The 14,530-nt window shown below is 42.7% G+C and overlaps 1 protein-coding gene across 1 annotated transcript in view; it reads left to right on the forward strand.

Annotated features, from left to right (window-relative positions):
* The window catches only part of CEP170 (centrosomal protein 170), a 193,791-nt gene that overhangs the window by 169,167 nt on the left and 10,094 nt on the right, over positions 1-14,530 (forward strand). Inside the window, exon 16 of the mRNA XM_029911038.1 lies at positions 5,316-5,404. Coding sequence (XP_029766898.1) covers positions 5,316-5,404 — 89 coding nt within the window. The remainder of the gene's footprint in view (positions 1-5,315; positions 5,405-14,530) is intronic.

Consider the following 14,530-nt stretch of genomic DNA (forward strand, 5'->3'; position numbering starts at 1 on the left):
TGGAAAAGAGACAACTAAGGGGGGCTATGATTGAGCTCTATAAAATCATGACTGGTGTGGAGAAAGTAAATAAGGAAGTGTATTTACTCCTTCTCATAACACAAGAACTAGGGGCCACCACATGAAATTAATAGGCAGCAGGTTTAAAACAAACAAAAGGAAGTATTTTTTCAAACAGCAAACAGTCAGTCTGTGGAATTCTTTGCCAGAGGACGTTGTGAAGGCCAAGACTATAACAGGGTTCATGAAAGAACTAGATAAGTTCATGGAGGATAGATCCATCAATGGCTATTAGCCAGGATGGGCAGTGATGGTGTACCTAGCCTCTGTTTGCCAGAACCTGGGAATGGGCTACAGGGGATGGATCACTTGATGATTAGCTGTTCTGTTCATTCCCTCTGGGGCACCTGGCATTGGCCACTGTCAGAAGACCGGATACTGGGCTAGATGGACCTTTGGTCTGACCCAGTATGGCAGCTCTTCTGTTCTTATTGCCATAACCCATTAGCCTTAAGATTAGATTTGTTGTTGTTTCGTATTTAAAGTTCTTAAGTAGATAGTTCCCTTATAGTTCTCTGATTTCGTTTGCTTTTCTCCACACTTGGAGCTTGTAATTTCGGCGTGTATCTCATTGTGGTATCTTTTGGATCATGTGCAATTACTTGTAGCCCCTGTTAGGTTGAATGCCTTACATTTTGAAATATGGTTAAGTGATTTTCTTTGTCTTTAAAATAGATTTAAGACTTTTCTTTTTTCCAGGCATTGTTAGTTATATATCTAATTATATATTTTTCTCATTGTGTTTTCCTGTAAAACTCCTGGATACTGATGATGATTATAATGTAAATCAATAAATATAATATCTGAACTTAAATAAAACTATTTGGTAGTGTCTCCCTAGTCTGACTAAAAAGTTAGATAATAGAAATTGTCTTGGACATGAGCATTGTCAAAGAGCAGCAAAGTGATTGAAAAACTAAGGAGCGGGTAATGATTAAGGTGTTGACCCCAAAGCTCATTGAAATCAATGGAAAAACTCTCATTGACTCAAGCAAGTTTTGGATCTGGCCCAACATCATTGCAGTAAAGCCACAGATTGATACCTAGTTGAGGTGTCACTAATGTCTGTGTTGAGGCCAGTTTTAACATGTTTTAACACTTTAAAATCTCTTCTTCATCTGTATGAAGCAGTCATGCCTCCTCCTCCTCCATCCCTGGTGGATGATTTTAAATACTTCCAGGACCTGGTCAAGAGAGTTGCAGACTCCCTGCAGATGCCCCTCAAGGAGGTGACAGAGCCTCATCATAAACTGCTCGATATCCTCCACTCACCCTCATTGTCCTGCATAGCCTTGCCTGGTAATGAGGCACTTCTGGACCCAGCAAATATCATCTGGCACACTCCCTACACTCCTATTCAACCTACATGCAAAAGAGCAGATAAGAGGTATTACGTCCCGGCAAAGGACTCAGAATTTTTATTTTCCCATCCCTCACCTAACTCCTTGGTAGTTGATGCAGTGAATGAACATGGTAGGTAGGACCATGCTAAAACCACGCCTCATAACAAAGATCACAAGCGTCTGAACCAACTAGGGAGGAAGTCTTATTCCTTGGCTTCCTTACAGTTTAGAATCACCAATTATCAAGTGTTAATAGCAAAGTACAATCACATGAATTATACCAAGCTGAACTCTTTTGTGGACCATCTGCTGACGGAACACAGGGAACAGTTCTAGGCAATTATTGTGGCGGGCCAAGTACTTGCCAGGTCAACCCTACAAGCCTCCCTTGACACCGCTGATATCACCATCCATTTGATTGCTACAGTGGTGGTAATGAGAAGAGCTTCCTGGCTCCAACTCTCTGAATTCCCAAAAAAGGTCCAGAGTACAGTAAAGGACCTTTCTTTTGATGTGTCTAAGTTCTTTGCAGATAGCACAGTCAAGTCTCTGCGAATATTGAAGGATTCTAGAGCTACCTTGCATTCTCTTGGTTTTTACACACCCACCTACAAGAGAAAACTCAGGAAGTCCAAAATGGCCCAGAGATCCCACTCCATCCAAATCCTTACCTCCCAGGGATCCTATGAGTCACACCAAAAGAGGCAGAGATTTCAGAGAATGAAATCATCCACTCTCAGCCTCAAGCCTTGCACCCATCTACCTCCAAGCAGCAATGTTTTACAGGTTGTTTGAGGGCTTGAATTACCATCCTCATCCTTTTCAGCTGCACCAGTCACCAGCATTCCTCCCTTTGGCTACTATCTTCACCACCTCAGGTGAGCCTGGGAATCAATAGCTACAGACAAGTGGGTTTTGGAGATCAGCTCCATGGGATACACCATCCATTTTACTTCACTTCCACCAGTGAACCCCCTCCCCCCCATTTCTGACCCTTTTCAGGGACCCCTCTCACGAGAGCTTGCTTCATCAAGAAATAGACACTCTCTTACACTTGGGAGCTGTAGAACCAGTCCCCATGCAGCACAGAGGGAAGGGGTTTTATTCCAGGTACTTCCTGGTACAAAAAAAGAGTGGAGGTTGGAGATCCATCCTTGACCCGAGACTACTCAAGATCTACATGAAGGCACAAAAATTAAAAATGGTGATGCAGTGATAATTGCATCACTAAAGCAATGGGGTTGCTTTTCAGCTCTCGATCTTCAAGACGCATATTTCCACATTGTTATCCAGCCGTTCCAAAAGCAATTCCTACATTTCACGGTCAGCCAGGACCACTTTAAAAACCAAGTGATCCCCTTCCGTCTGTCATCTGCCCCAAGAGTCTTTTCAAAAGTCATGTTGGTAGTAGTGGCACAACTCCGCAGGAAAGATATCTTAGTATTCTCTGGAATTGGTGCATGCACAACCAGATTCCCATCACAGCAGCCTGTCTCCTGGGGGTTCGCAACATGACCACAGATGCACTCAGCAGACGCTTCTTCCAAGACCACAAATAGGAAATAGACCCTAGCATATTACACCACATATTCCGTCAATGGGGCACCCCTCAGACAGACTAGTTTGCCACAGAGTCAAACAAGAAATGCACCCACTTTGGCGTGAGGAGTGGACTGGGTCACCAGTCCCTGGGGGATGCTTTCCACCTTCAGTGGGCATCAGTCCTAGTGTACGCATTCCTCCTAACTCCTCTAATGGCCAAAGTTATGCTCAAAATAAAAGAAGACAGATCCAGAGTCATTCTAATAGTTCTGACTTGGCCCAGGCAAACGTGGTTTCTGTACCTCATACAGCTGGCTTGTTTACTCTCTGAATACTCTTCACACCACTCCCCATCTCCTCTCCCAGCAGGGCGGGAAGATTCTTCATCCCAATTTCACGATGCTTCATCTGAAAGCATGATTGATGGATGGCTCATGGGACTAGAGACAGCCTGCTCAGAGAATGTAAAAAGTGTGTTGTTCACAGCAGGAAACAATCTACTTGGTACACATATTTTCAAAAATGGATGCAGTTTGCCAGTTGGTGTGACCTGAGACAGGTTTCATGAATGACTGCATCATTTCCAGATATATTGGACTACACCCTAACTCTGAAAATCTCAGGGCTATCAATGAGCTCCATAAAAGTCCACCTGGCAGCCATCACGGCTTTCCACCCCCCAGTAGAGGGCTGTTCTGTTTTTCCCACTTGATCACAGCGAGATTCCTTAGAGGAGGGCTGGGAAAGCTTTATCCACCAATCCAACACCCTACTCTGGTATGAGACCTCAATGTGGTCCTTAAATGCCTCTCAAGACCTCCCTTTGAATCTCTGCCTACCTGCACTGCTTCATTTATCAGAGAAGACTGCATTCCTGATAGCCATCCCTTCGGCACAGTGGGTTGGAGAAATAGGGGCCCTGATGGCATACCCCTCCCCCACACTGTTTAAGGACAGGGTCATGCTGTGGCCCCAGCTGAAATTCTTACCTAAAGTTTCTTTCTAGTTCCATATCAATCAGCCCATTCACCTGCCTGTTTTCCACCCCAAACTACATCTAAATCACCAGGAGGCACTGCTACACTCCCTTGGCATCAGGAGAGCCTTGGCCTTCTATCTAGATAAGACTAAGCCCTTCAGAGAGACCCATAGGTTATTCGTCTCATTAGCAGATAGAGACTGCCAGCCCTTTTGACCTAACCAGAGTGCATTTCCAAGTGCATATCAGGATGCATTAACTCTTTTTATGAGTTTCACAATATTCATCCACCTTCAGATAAATGTATTCATTCTGCAAAGTCCATTGTCACTTCTATGGCCTTCTTCAAGAATGGGGTGATTACTGAAATCTGTAAAGCTGCTACTAGGGCGTCTATACATATGTGCATTGAACACTATGTTATAATTCCTAACTCTGCCTTTGATACTCTGTTCGGCTCTGCTGTACTTTCCTCCATACTGGACTTGACTCAGAAGCCCCCTTCGCCTTAGAGGATACTGCTCAATAGTCACCTAGAACAGAGCACCTGTAGGGATGCTACTCGAAGAAGAAGAAATGGTTACTTGCCCTGTGCAGTAACTGTGGTTCTTCGAGATGCATGTTCCTACTGGTGCTACACTACTAGCTCTCTGCCATGGAGCTTTACGGTAGAGAAGGAACTGAGGGTGGCTCACCCACGCGGTGCTATATAACAATGTCACGGGGCACAAGACTAACTAACATGCATGCACAGGCCTAATGGACACTGCTATGAGAAATCTCCAACCAAAGACACAAGGGGGTATTAGTGCACCTAGGGTTGAGCACGGTAGGGACACATGTCTGAAAGAACCACAGTAACTGCACAGGGTGAGTAACCATTTCTACCAGGGTGATAGGAACAGAATAAAGTCTAGATGATGGCCATCTTGGATATTAAACAAAGTAATGACTATTGAGTTGCATAAGTGAATTATTTCACTCAGAGGCCTGGGTTTAATTTTTACCATAGGTTACAAGTGAAAATTAGTTTGTTCTCAAGTTCATTTCTATTTGCACACATCACTGAATCATCACACAGTTCACTATGATTGGCAGTTGTTGCTCTAAAGAGGACAATAATAACAATAGTGTTTCAGGTAAAGAGTGAAGTACACTGGAAGAGCTGTGTGTAAAAACCTGCACAGTGCTTGATTACAGTAGGCCCTGTACAACCCCGATGTATTAATTCCTAATGTTAATTAACAGTACATTTATAGGCAAATTCTTGCCAAAGTGACGTGGGAAGAGGAATACAAAATCTTTATTTCAAAATGTGCAAAATTGTTTGTATCACAGTATTTAATTCCCAGTGCATTGCTAATTTTTCCATTTTTAAATAATTATTCCAGGTCATGGGAGACAGCTTGCTATTATCCTCAGTCTTCCAGTTTTCTCGGAAGATAAGGCAATCGATAGACAAAACAGCTGGCAAAATCAGGTAGGACATTTTTTTTTCTTCACTCAGAAGTTTTTCTTAGATTCACATTCCAGATAGTAGCAGTAAAATGCAGAATGCATGGTAGATCAAGTATATTGGTGCACTTATTTACTAAAAAAGATACTATTACTTCAACTTCTCAGTGGTCAAGAAAGATTTTGACTTTTGAAGTGAATTAATTCCCTGTTGGGAAAGGAATGACTGCTTATAGAAATTATTTATATGATTTGAACAAGGATAGAGAAAACTGCGGCAGACCCTAAAGGGAAGTAGCAAGATCTGTCATAACTTCAACAAAGGAGCTATTCTTCTGTTCTTGCTTACAATATTCCCAACTGCTGTGCAAAACATGTCTAATCTCCACCCAAACACATTTAAATTCCAATTCATTGTGAAGCTTTCCTGCAACATCTTTTGTGCAAGAAGTCCAGCCTCAGATATTTTTTCATTTTACTGACAGAAAACTTTATTATCAGTCAGTTAAGGTTCTTCTTCGAGTGATTGCTCCTGTCTATTCCACAGTAGGTGTGCATACTCGCCACGTGCACCGGTGCCGGAAGTTTTTCCCTTAGCAGTACCTGTCCTGGGGGAGCACTGCGGTGACCCCTGGAGTGGTGCCTGTATATCGCGCTATAAGGGGAGCTACGGGCTCCCCACACCCTCAGTTCCTTCTTGCCGCCAGTGAAGGTAGTCAGAACTTTTGTGCTGCAGCCCTTCTTCTCGACCTTAGTGGTACCGTTGTAGATTGTTCTTCAGTGGATAGAGCGGGCTCGGGGCATGCCCCATGCCCCAGGCTTCAAGTCGTGCGACTCCTGTCGCAGTTCTATGCCCAGGAGCGACCCTCACGCTGAGTTAAACTTCTGAAAATCATGAAATTCAAAGTTAAGGCAATGGCACCCACACAACTTTAACTTTACCCCCATGGAGATGGCAATAGGCACTGGAAATATAACAGTACCCTTACCCATGTATACCAAAATCTGCCATTTTCTATCTGCGCAACACAGTTGGTACCAGCAGGTTACTGGACCTCATGTTGACATCTCTGAAGGGTTGCAGCTATAGCTACAGGGATCAAAGAGTCCTGTTTTATGGTTTGTGGATTATGCAGGAGGTTGGACTGGCTGATCACAATGATCCCTTTTGCCCATAAAATTTTAGAATCTATTCAAGAGTTTTAAAAATCTGTTTGCAATTTCCATCAACACTGTTCTTCAACCTCCTGCATGAGCCTCATCTCTTAGGGAGGGTTATGTTACCGTGATTTCCTTGAGACGATTCCTTAGGGTCATAATCAAAGGATGAAATCGTGAAGTTTTTCTTGTACTGACTACAGCTGTTTTAAAGTAGGTTAAAAACTGTCTGACAGTCTCTAACAGTGGACTTTTCATATTGTCAGTCTTTCAGATGTGTGTGTTCAACAGTATCATGGCCACAAGCAGCATGCTAAGAAAGGCTTATTGAATTGATTGTCTGTAATCATTGTCTGGTGTTCTCCTCCTCCAGTTTCATCCTAGACCATCTCCAGTCCAGCTTCTGCCCTCTACACTCCACTGAAATGGCTTAGATCCAGTACTTCATCTTCATCCTCCTCAACCTGTCAGCCATCTTTGACACAGTTGACCATGCTTTTCTTCTTAATATTTTGTTCTCTCTTGGCTTCCAGGACTCAGTCCTCTTCTGGGTCTCCTCCTACTTATCTAATAGTTTCTTCAGTGTGTTGTTAGGAGGATCCTCCTGAATCCTCCCCTTCCAACTTTTGGGGATGGGCCTGGGGGAGGGTTCCACAGGGTTCTGTTCTTGGTCTCCTTCTCTTCTCTCTGCATAATCTTATTCATGAACATGGCTTCAGCTATCATCTTTATGCCAAGGACTCAAATCTGCCTCTCTACTTTGATATGTCTCCTTCTGTCCAAACTAATATCTTGGCCTGTCTCTGACATCTCTTCATGGATTTCCAGCCATCAGCTTAAGCTCCACCTGGCCAAACATAACTGCTAATATTTTTCCCCCAAGCCCTCTGTGATGGGTTTGGTCACAGAGACCCCCCGTAGGACTGTCACCTGACATGCTGAAGTTACCTCTGAGCCCATTTTCCCTGCCAGCTTGAGACTCCAGAGTCCTACCTTGTTGAACCAGACATACTAGCCTGCTGCAACACAGACCCAGGTCTGGTGGTCCACGCCCCCAAAGCTGCAGACTTTAACCAAAAAATGCTCAGCAGGCCACCTATCTCCAGCACCCAGACACCCAGTTCCCAATGGGATCCAAACCCCAAATAAATCCATTTTACCCTGTATAAAGCTTATACAGGGTAAACTCTTAAATTGTCCGCCCTCTAACACTGATAAAGAGAGATGCACAGCTGTTTGCTCCCCCAGGTATTAATCACTTACTCTGGGTTTACTAATAAACAAAAGTGTTTTATTAAGTAGGATTTAAGAGGTTTCAAGTAATAACAGACAGAACAAAGTAAGTCACCAAGCTAAATAAAGCAAAAACACGCAAGTCTAAGCCTAATACATTAAGAAACTGATTACAAGTAAAATCTCATCCTCAGAGATGTTCCAATAAGCTTCTTTCACAGACTAGACTCCTTCCTAATCTGGGCCCAATCCTGTCCCCGGTACAGTCCTTGTTAGTTCCAGCAGACATCTTAAGTGGAAAGCAGGGGTGTTCTCATGACTGCAGCCCCCTTCGTTCTGTTCCACCCCCTTTTATAGCTTTAGCACAAGGCAGGAATCTTTCGTCTCTCTGGATCCCCATCCCTCCTTCTAAATGGAAAAGTACCAGATTTAAGATGAATTCCAGTATCGTGTGACATGGTCACATGTCCTGTGAGACCTCATTCTTCATTACCCACGGGCTTGCCAACTCCTACACAGGAAGGCTTGCAGGTAAATAAACCATCTACAACCAATTGTTCTAGTCAATGGGACCCATCAGGATTCTAAACCACCATTAATGGCCCACGCTTTGCATAATTACAATAGTACCTCAGAGTTATACTTCATATTTCTAGCTTCAGATACAAGAATGATACATGCATATAAATAGGATGAACACACTCAGTAGATTATAAGCTTTGTAATGATATCTTACAAGAGACTTTTTGCATAAAGCATATTCCAGTTACATTATATTCACATTCAAAGCATATTTTCATAAAGCATATGGAGTGCAATGTCACACCCTCTCCTCTCCCTCTTTTCTCAATCATTATGGACAACAACACCATTCTCCCTGTCATTCAGGTCCATAATCTGGGTGTCATCTTTGAGTCCTCCCTGTCTAGAACCTCACATCCAGGCTGTGTTTAAATCTTGCTGACTCTTTCTGTACAATATCTCTAAAATACAGACTTTCCATTCACACAACTAAAACTCTTGTCCAGATTCTCATCATCTCGTGTCTCAACTACTACAACCTGCTTTCTGGCTTTGACAAATGCAGCTTTGCCCCCCTTAAATGCTGCTGCAGAGATCATTTTCCTAGTCCATTACTTTGACCACATCACCCCTCTCTTTGCAACTCTGCACTGGCTTACCCTTCTGTGTCACATAAAACATCAGGTACTTGTCTTCACTTTTAAGGCCCTTCTTGGTCTACTGCCACCCAACCTCTCATCTCTCCATCGCTATCAAAATGTCCATTCCCGCTTCTATTCAGCCAATAATGCCAGCCTCCATCACCCACTTGTCACATTTTCGACAAGCACCTTGTTTTCTCCCAGGCCATCCCTCACACTTTGGAGGTATTCCCCATAAACATCCCCAAAGCCACCTCAATGTCCTCGTTCAAATTCCTGCTTAAATCTCTCCTTTGCCTTCACACCTACAAAAAACTTGACCATGGTTAAGCTGCTGGTGTGCTAAGACTGCTGCCTATCATGCTGACCAATATTATTGTTTCCTTGTACTCCCCCATATCTCTGTATCTATATACCTGTTGTCTCTTGTCTTATACTTAGATTATAAACTGTTTGGGTCTAGTCTGGTCTTTTTGTTCTGTGTTTGTATAATGCCTAGCACAGTTTGGGCCTGGTCCATGACTGGGGCTCTTAGGTGCCATCACAATACAAATAATAATTTTTATTTAAGCTCTTTTTGGTGGTAGTTACAAATGCCTTTCATTTGATACTTTTTTTTCTGGGTAAGAGGTGCTCCTCACCCTATGTGCTTTCATCCTCTTAAGTGTTTTCTACACAAAAAGGTACTTGTATATTGATAGCTTTCTTTATAAAATATTGCAGCAGTTAACAAAGTACAAATGTCAGAAATGAGAAATAATCTTCACTCTTGCAAGATGCATTTCACCTTTTTGACTGCTGCATGGATGTACAATACTATGTATGATAATGCACTTTGTGCTGGCATGGGGGAATGGAAACACTAAATGTAGATTTCAGGGTTCCATAACTTAATTTCCCACTTCAATTGTACTCAGAATTAACTAGTAGCATTTAAAAAGTACAGTAAAAATAATTTGAGGGAATTTTGTGTAAAAGTTTCTGATTGATCATATAGCAGTTTAAAAATGCATGGAAGAAGCAATATAGAATTTGACTGGTATGCCTCGGATAATGTAATTTTAGATGTATGACTGAAATTAATTGCCAAAACACAGATTTCATCCACAGCATTATGCAGCTAGCAACAGCAGTGAAGGTGTTAATATATCTGAGGACGATATTGTGGTAGTGATAGTGAATAGGCTTGCTTAAAGACAAAGACAGAGAAACATAACATTCTTTTTGAAAGTGTAAAAGCACTATTGAATTCAGTTACAAGGAAAACAATATATATATATATATAGGTGTATTCTCTAGCACAGTGTTTCCCAAACTTGGGACGCCGCTTGTTTAGGGAAAGCCCCTGTTGGGCTGGGCCGGTTTGTTTACCTGCCGCATCTGCAGGTCCGGCCGATCGTGGCTCCCACTGGCCGCGGTTCGCTGCTCCAGGCCAATGGGAGCTGCTGGAAGCGGCGGCCAGCACATCCCTCGGCCCGCCAGGGGCTTTCCCTACTCAAGCGGCGTCCCAAGTTTGGGAAACACTTCTCTAGCAGAAGTGGTGTGACTCAGTGAAGAATCAAGTAAAATCTTTTTAAAGACCTATCCACCAAACCTGACTGCTGCATTAAAAATAACAGAATACATTGATAGCTATAAACAACATTTAGGAGGGTATTACTCTCATGAACAGGTAGTTTTGTTCCAGAATTGGCATTCATCCATTTCTCTGATCATAATTCAGTGATGAGCTGCCAAAATATTAACAAGTTCCCTCTTCCTCATCCCACGAGGGGGTCTTGCCCCCCCCCGGGACTCCTGCCCCATCCAACCCCCCACGTTCCTTGGCGCCCCCCCGGGACCCCTGCCCCATCCACCCCCCTTCCCTGTCCCCTGACTGCCCCCTGCCGCCCCATCCAACCCCTCTTCTCATTCCTGATGGCCCACCGGGACCCCTGCCCCATCCAACAACCCTTTCTCTCTGTCCCCGACTGCCCCTGGAACCCCTGCCCCTGACTGCCCCCACCGCCCCATCCAACCCCTGCTCCTTCCTGACTGCCCCCCCCGGGACCCCTGCCCCCATTCAATCCCCCTGTTTCCTGCCCTCTAACCGCCCCAACCCCTATCCACCCCCCCACAACCCCCCGAACTCCCCTGCCCTCTTCCAACACCCCCTTCCTGCCTCCTTCCCACGCTGCCTGGAGCCGCTCGGCCAGGGCTGGGGCTGCGGGACCCGAGTCGGGGCCGGGCTGGGGCGCTCAGCCAGGACCGGGGGGGGTGCTGGGGGGGCTGGGGCCGCGGGGAGCCAGGCCGGAGCGAGCCGTTCGGCTGGGCTGGGCTGGGCCTTGCAGCTCCTCCCTGGAGCCCCCCTCACGCCCCAGCTTACCTGCCTAGCTGCTGCTTCTTTCAGGCTTCTCGCGAACATCTGATTCGCGGAAAGCAGGGGAGGGGGAGGAGAAGGGGAGCGGAGCGTTCAGGGGAGGAGGGGGACGTGAGCTGGGGCCAGGGGCAGGGTGAACAGCTGCCCGAGCCTTTGTTAAATAAAGCCCTTTTAGAACCGGTTGTCCCGGAACAACCGGTTCTAAAAGGGCTTCTAAATTTAACAACTGGTTCCTGCGAACCGGTGGGAACCGGCTCCAGCTCACCACTGATCATATTGTTGGGTTGTGGGATTATGATATCAGAGATAAACCAATCATTCTCTTCTTCCTCCTTTTTTCCTCTTCCACTCTCAAGATGATTTGCATACTACAATTTATTAAAATGTTATTAAAGTTCTTAAATTTTTGTATAAGATGTAGATCCAAATTTTTTCATGGTATGCAGATTTACAGAAAAGTGCTATTTATTTGCCTCTCCACTAATCCACATCAGATTATTTGAATTGAACATTACTATGGAGAATTAGCAAGAATGAGACTTTTTATAATAAAGAGTGCAAATGCTCAGAACTCATAAACTGTGTAAGGTTAATCGCTTCTCAAAGAAAGATGTAATTTAGTTTAATAGCAGACTGTAAAAGGCTAACATCTGGACACACACAAAATTTAATATATTGGAACTTGTTCATATGTTGAAATGTTTTTTTTTTTTTTAGAAGGAATTCAAAATGTTGAAATTAGAAACAAAATATTCTTATAATTCAGGTTTATATTTCAGCATAATCTCCCCAGGAAATTACAGTTATGTACATGCAGAATTTTTTATTTTTTTATCTAATTAAATGTAATTAGAGTAGGAATCTTGTTGACTGGCTGAATTGTTCTTGAATGTTTCCCAGCATGATACCTGTCACAGGAGTGCCTCAGAAATAATAAATTACTCAAACATTTTTTCACTTTTTATTCCTTTGTAATCCCTCATCTCAGGGAGCAACCTGATACCTTTTGATGTGAAAAAATGTTGCCAACCCAGTTGCAATTCATCATAAACTATATTTAGAGTTCAGTATAATGTCTTTGTATATTCAACAGTTTCTTTAACTCCTTCTGAAGGAAGCAGGTTATTAAGTAGAATCATATTTGAGTTGTTTTATATATGTGAAAATTTAGAAAGTAAGTTAGGTATTTTATAATCAGTATATAGCATGAACCAAACTTGCGCATACTATACATGTTCTGTACATTTACAACAGGATGATGCATTTGCATAATACTGTAAAATACAGTGTAAAAGTTTTCAGTAGTATTTCCTACAGTACCTCTCCCAGTGAGGCAATCAAAGATTTTTCATTTTACTAGTAGAAAACTTGAATAAGTATATGCCAATTGTGCACTCCTGCTAAATTGAGTAGATTAAATCTTGATTTATATAAAAGATTCATAATATAAAATAATTCATAATAATATCAGCAGAGAATTTGGCCCATAGTAACATAGTGAGAATCAGCAAAGACTGACAGCTATCAATCTTGCACTATAACAGAGTAAAATCAGTGAAACAGTGAAAATCAAGAGGAATTTTTCAAAGGCACCAGTTAGAGGTGGGCACCTAGCTGACCTTTGTGTCTGAAAAATCTTCCCCCAAATTTTGTCGGCCACCAGTGAGAGATTCTGTTACAAGACAAACGCAGTGCAGGGCAACTGGAGTTGTGCTAATGAATTGTGTCCTGAGTACTATAAACTTATATCTCTCTAAAACAGGTAAAATCTGTCATTTCCAATAAACATGTTTCTTACATTTTGGATTGAGAGCGCTATTCTTTGCTGTATTATTTATTTTCAATACCATATGCAGTTTAACCCAAAAGACCAGCTGAGTTAGGTTCTGAATTTAAGTACATATATTTCAGCAGTTCCTCACAAGAATGTTTGCTATAAATTAAAAATAAGCTGAGATGCATCTGTGTTTAGGAAATAAATGAATCTGAGGGAAAAAAGAAAAATAAATCGTTTTGTTTTGCTGGCTTCTTCCCTATTTGTCTATAGACAATGATGGATAAGAATCTCAATGGTTGCACTAAACCACCCCAAAATTCCACAGTTCACTTGCCCAGCATCCTATCACCAGCTTTTTGGAAGTCACTTATAGTGGTGGCTCCTCAGAGAAGAGAAAGTCCGCACAATGTGTCTGTCGCACCAAGTATGTACCCATCTAAGACCATAGGCACATACCTGAAGCAGCTAGCCCCTCACACAGTTACATTCTATTTTTAGCATGCTAACTTGATGAGAGCTAGTACAGATAAGTCTCCTTGAGCTGGGGATCACATCCCCAGACATATGCTAAGTGTGATCTTGGGAGGGCAAAGCCAACATGCAGATCTGTGTTCATGCTAACTTCTAGGCTTTTCAAGTCTCCTATATTTGGAGCAGAGTGTCTAGTGTGATGATAGTAAAATGGAGAGCTGCACTGTCAGTTAAGTGTATTGGAGAGAAGGTAAAGCAAGTGGGCTTGATACCACAAGGAGAGTGATGGGAGGAAAGACAGCAGTCTTGCAGGCACATGAGGAAAACTTCCATAAGTATTTGGATATAAAAGTTGCAAAAACTAATCAAAAACATCAAAATTATTGCAGAAGTATTTTCTAAACCATTTTCACTTTTTAAAAATTCACAATTTTTAAAAATAAAATTGGTTCCATTTTGATCCCTACACAATGGAACAACTTTAAAATGTATTGGAAGTTTTTTCCTGACCAGCTTTAGGTAATTGAGATCCATCAGTTACCAGTGTTGGGACATGAAGTTAAGCGCTAGTGGCAACAGGTATGTGGCCTTGATTAAATTCTAGCTGGCTCAATATGGTTGTGATTGGACTTGAGAGGCAACAGAAGGGAAATTTGCCCTTTAAATCCTAGAAATCTGGTGCTAGAAGCCTATGTGTAGATAGCTAGAAGTGTCAATTTTTCAGTCTGTATCTTGACCTAACAGGAGGTGAGAGGAGATATGCAGAAATCAGGGGAAAGGCAGCACAGAAAAGGAAAATACTGATAGATTATTGAGCAAAAAAGAAAGAAAATACTAGAGGCTAGATAAAATAAGTATGGGGAAAGGGAGAAATTAAAAGATAAGGAGAGCTAAAGATAGAGAAAAATAGAAAAGATGGAGAAACAAACAGCATTAACTCTGGAATCACTCAGGCTGAAGCCAGTAAAAGAATCTGATCACCTGACCTGA

Source organism: Terrapene carolina, unplaced genomic scaffold (genome assembly GCF_002925995.2).
Source record: "Terrapene carolina triunguis isolate 2854851 unplaced genomic scaffold, T_m_triunguis-2.0 Scaffold85, whole genome shotgun sequence".
In the NCBI taxonomy this organism is placed as follows: Eukaryota; Metazoa; Chordata; order Testudines; family Emydidae; genus Terrapene; species Terrapene triunguis.